Here is a 4184-nt window from a genome sequence, read left to right on the forward strand (position 1 = left end):
ATTGCTACAGAAGTAGATTGCCCCATCTTCCTTCCGAGGAGTGGCTGGTGGGTTTGAACCACCAGCTTTCTGGTTAGCAGTCAAGTGTCTTAGCCACTATGCTACCAGGGTTCCTACATTGCTGGTAGGAATGGAAAATAGGGCAGCTTTTGGAAAACAGTCTGACAGCTCCTCAAGGGGTTAAACACAGAGTTACTATATGGCCCAAAAATTCTACTCCTAAGTACATACCCAAGAGAAATAAAAATGTATACTCAAATAAAATTTATACACAAACATTTATAGCAGCATTATTCACAAAATCCCAAAATGGAAACAAATGTCTGTCAGCTCTTGAATGGATAAATAAAATGGGTTATATGCATACAATGGAATATTATTTGACGCTAAAAAGGAATGAAATACTGATTCATGCTATAAAGTAGATGAATCTTGAACTCATGATGCTGAGTGAAAGAAGCCAGGGACAAGAAGTCACATATTGTACCATTTCATTTATATAAACTGTTAAGAAAAGCCAATCCATAGGGACAGCATGTAAATTAGTAGTTGTGGGAGGATACAAGGCACGCTCATGGCTCAGTGCCTGAGGCATCTGACTGCTAACCAGAAGGTTGATGGTTCAAACCTACCAGCTGCTCTACAGAAGGAAGATGAGGCAATCTGCTTCCATAAAGATTGACTGTCATGGAAACCCAATGGGCATCGCTATGAGTCGGATTCGACTCAGTGGTAGTGGGTTTGGTTTTTTCTTTGTATAGTAGTATAGGGGGAGTGACTGCTAAAGGGTATGAGGTTTCTTTTTTGGCTTGATGAAATGTTCCAAAATTAATTTGGTGATGATTGTACAACACTGTGACTGCGAGGTTTGGAATCACCTTGCACAAGGCTACGGAGCTCTGGTGACACAGTGCCTAAGGCATTTGACTGCCAACCAGAAGGTTGGTGGTTCAAACCCACCAGCCACTCCTCGGAAGGAAGACTGGGCTGTCTACTTCCTTAAAGATTCACCCACTCCGAAACCCACAGGGGGTTGCTATGAGTTGGAATCGACTTGATGGCAGTGAGTTTGGGTGTTTTTGGTTTGCACAAGGCCATTTGGCCTTTGTTCTTTTGAGTCAAACCAACACCTGAGGCTAATGAGTGGAGGGCTGACCAGACCAAGAGGCCCACCTGGGAGGAGGCTGAGTAAGCTTCATGAGGCTTGAGGCCGTGATGTGAACCCTGAGCCCTAAGGCTCAGTGGCTTCCTGGTTGTTAGAACGGAACATGTGTTGTCACGAGGGTAGTGTATCCTCTTGGGACACGGAAGCTGCATGCCGGGACCCCACTGGGACCTTGCCCTATGCATCTCTTCTTTTTTCTTTGTATATTAAAGCTGTTCTTGCAGGCATGCTGTTTGCCGTGACCTTTGTGAGTCATTCCATTGACTGTATAGGACCCAAAGGAGGAATGGGGGTGGCTGAAGCAGAGGGAGTCGTGTGGGCTCCTGAGCTTACGGCTGGTACTTGCTGACCGAGACCGGGGTTGAGCGAGAGAAGGGCAGTGTAGGCAGCTGGGGTCTGAGCTGAACGGGGCAGGGAAGCTGAGATTTCCATGGGAAGCAGCTGACCTGTGGCGTGGGATCTGTTACCCACCACAAAGTCTGTGTCGGAAGTGGGTGCTCTAAGGCTCCTGCACTGACTGGCCCGATGTGGGTGTTGTGGGCGCAGAGTCGATTCTGACTCAGGGCGACCCTACGGGCTACAGCAGAACGACTCCATAGGGTTTTCTAGGCTGTAGATCTTTACAGGGCCAGACTGCCAGGGCTGTCCCCCTACGGGACGGCTGGTGGGTTTGAACTGCTGATCTTTCGGATGACAGCCGCCACTTACCCACCATGCTACCTGGGCTCCTTATTTACATAGCAGTTCTATTAAAAACCATTGAATTATACACTTTAAATGGGTGAATTGTATGGTCTATGAACTATATCTCAAGAAAACTGTTAAAGCATCCACCTCATAGGGTCACTGTGAGTATTTAAATAAGTTAAATCACTAGCTAGCCAACTTTAGAGGCAACTTTAGCACACATCAGACTCACTGTGGGGGATGAAGGAAAGTTGACCCCATTCATGGTGACCCCATGTGTCCTGTGTCACAGTAGAATTGTGCTGCATGGAGTTTTCAGTGGTGAATTTTTTTGGAAGCAAATCACCACAGCTTTCTTCTGAGGTGCAGCTGGGTGGACCCGAACCCCCAGTCTTTTGGTTAGCAGCCCAATGCGTAACCATTGCGCCACCCAGAGACCGTTTTAGCTGGTGCTCCTGGCCTTATGAAGCATCTGCCCTGTATGTCTGCCTTCATAGGGTATCTTCCACCTGTGTGTGTGTGTGTGTGTGGTTTTATAAAACTCAGAAGTTACTAGGTTTAGGGTCCGGGGTGTCAATTTCCTATTTTGAGGGGACACAATTCAGGCCACAGTTAAGTGTGAGGGGCTGGCTGGAGACAGAGCAGGGGCACTTTAGTAAAACCCTGGAGCTGGGGGGGGGAGGGGCTCCAGGACCCAGAACATTCCAGGGGAGGAGGAGTCTGGGAAGAGGAGGGAGTTGAAGCTGGAGAGACCCGCAGCGCAGGGAGGGGAGGGGGAAGCAGTGGGGGAGGGGGAAGCAGTGGGGGAGGGGATGAGCTCTGTGTGGCAGCTGCTGGCTCCTTCTCCCCCCCCCCCCAGAGGGGCAACCCCGTGCTGAAGTTCGTGCGCAACGTGCCCTGGGAATTTGGCGACGTGCTCCCGGATTACGTCCTGGGCCAGGGCACCTGTGCCCTCTTCCTCAGGTGAGCTCTGGGGGCTGCCCCCCGCTCCAAGAGAGAAGGGCTTCCAAGCAGGCTGGGAAGGATCCATCAGGGCGCTCCTGCTAGCTCTGGGCCTGAGCGTGGCTCCGGGTGTGTGGGAGGAAGGGGGCTTTTGGCCTGGAGGGGTGCCTGGGGCAACTAGAGCCTTCTGGGACTCCTGGGGCTGAGGGAGGAGGGGGCTGCGTGACTCATGTCCCAGACATCCAAGGCTGGGGTCAAGGAGAGCTAGGGTATTTCCAGCTTCACCCGGGGCAAACATGTACCCCACGCTGCAGCCCAGAGGCACCTCCCCAGTCAGGGCCAGACAGGGGAGGTGAAAAGTCCTCATTCCAGTCTTTCTGCTGGGTGACAGCTAGAGGCTGGGCAGGGCTGACCCCTAATAACCCCGATAGAGGAGCCACCCCCCACCTCCCCGCCAGCACCTTCTGAGGCTCAGGCACATGGGCCCTCGCTCTGGCCCGGCCCTGCCCCCAGCCCAGCTGTGCAGCGGCCCCCAGTCTACCCTCTGTGGGAAACCTCCTCCTGGGCTCCAAGTCTCTTCTCTCTCAGTGAAGAACCCAGGGGTCCAACCTCCAGGCAGCCAGGGCCAGGCTGTCCATTGCGGTGCCACTTCCTGGAAGGCGGACAAGAGCCAGCCACTTAACTGCTCTCAGTCTCAGACCCTAGCAAGTCTTTCGGCCTCTGCCAGGCTTGTGGCTGCTGGCGTCTTACCTTCTGAATTCCGCTGAGGGTGGAGAAGGGCTTCTGGGTCTTGGGGAGACTGACCTCCCATTCCGTCCCTTTTTTCCCTGTCCCCGGCAGCCTCCGCTACCATAACCTCCACCCAGACTACATCCACGGGCGCCTGCAGGGCCTGGGGAAGAGCTTCGCCCTGAGGGTCCTGCTGGTCCAGGTGGACGTGGTAAGCAGGGGTCGCTACCCAGCGGGCCTCGGTATTCTGCTCTGGGAAATGGGGAGGTTTGGGCTCGGAGGTGGCAGAGTGGACTACGTTGTTGGCTCCTGCTCAAGGAGACCCCATGGACAACAGAACACACCCTGCCTGGCCCTCCGCCTGTCTCGTGGTCACTAGGATGCTCCACCCCACCCACATCATTCAGGTCAACTCTAAGGAAGGAGCCTTGGTGGCACAGTGGTTAAAGAGCTTGGCTGCTAACCAGAAGGCGGTGGTTTGAACCCAGTAGCCACTCTGCGGGAGAAAGATGTGGCGGTCTGCTTCATAAAGATTCCAAAAAAAAAGAACCCAAATGAGTGCCATGGAGTCAATTCCAACTCACAGCACCCCTGTTAAACCGAGTAGAACTGCCCCATCGGGTTGCCAAGGCTGTCAATCTTCAGGGAAGCAAAGCCCAAA

The 4184-nt window shown here is 53.0% G+C and overlaps 1 protein-coding gene across 1 annotated transcript in view; it reads left to right on the forward strand.

Moving 5' to 3' along the window:
* The window catches only part of ERCC1 (ERCC excision repair 1, endonuclease non-catalytic subunit), a 20425-nt gene that overhangs the window by 8692 nt on the left and 7549 nt on the right, over positions 1-4184 (forward strand). Inside the window, exons 3-4 of the mRNA XM_007943069.1 lie at positions 2712-2815; positions 3635-3790. Of these exons, the coding sequence (XP_007941260.1) occupies positions 2712-2815; positions 3635-3790 (260 nt within the window). The remainder of the gene's footprint in view (positions 1-2711; positions 2816-3634; positions 3791-4184) is intronic.

This window comes from Orycteropus afer, unplaced genomic scaffold, assembly GCF_000298275.1.
Source record: "Orycteropus afer afer isolate SDZICR_OR568_19922 unplaced genomic scaffold, OryAfe1.0 scaffold00099, whole genome shotgun sequence".
NCBI lineage: Eukaryota > Metazoa > Chordata > Mammalia > Tubulidentata > Orycteropodidae > Orycteropus > Orycteropus afer.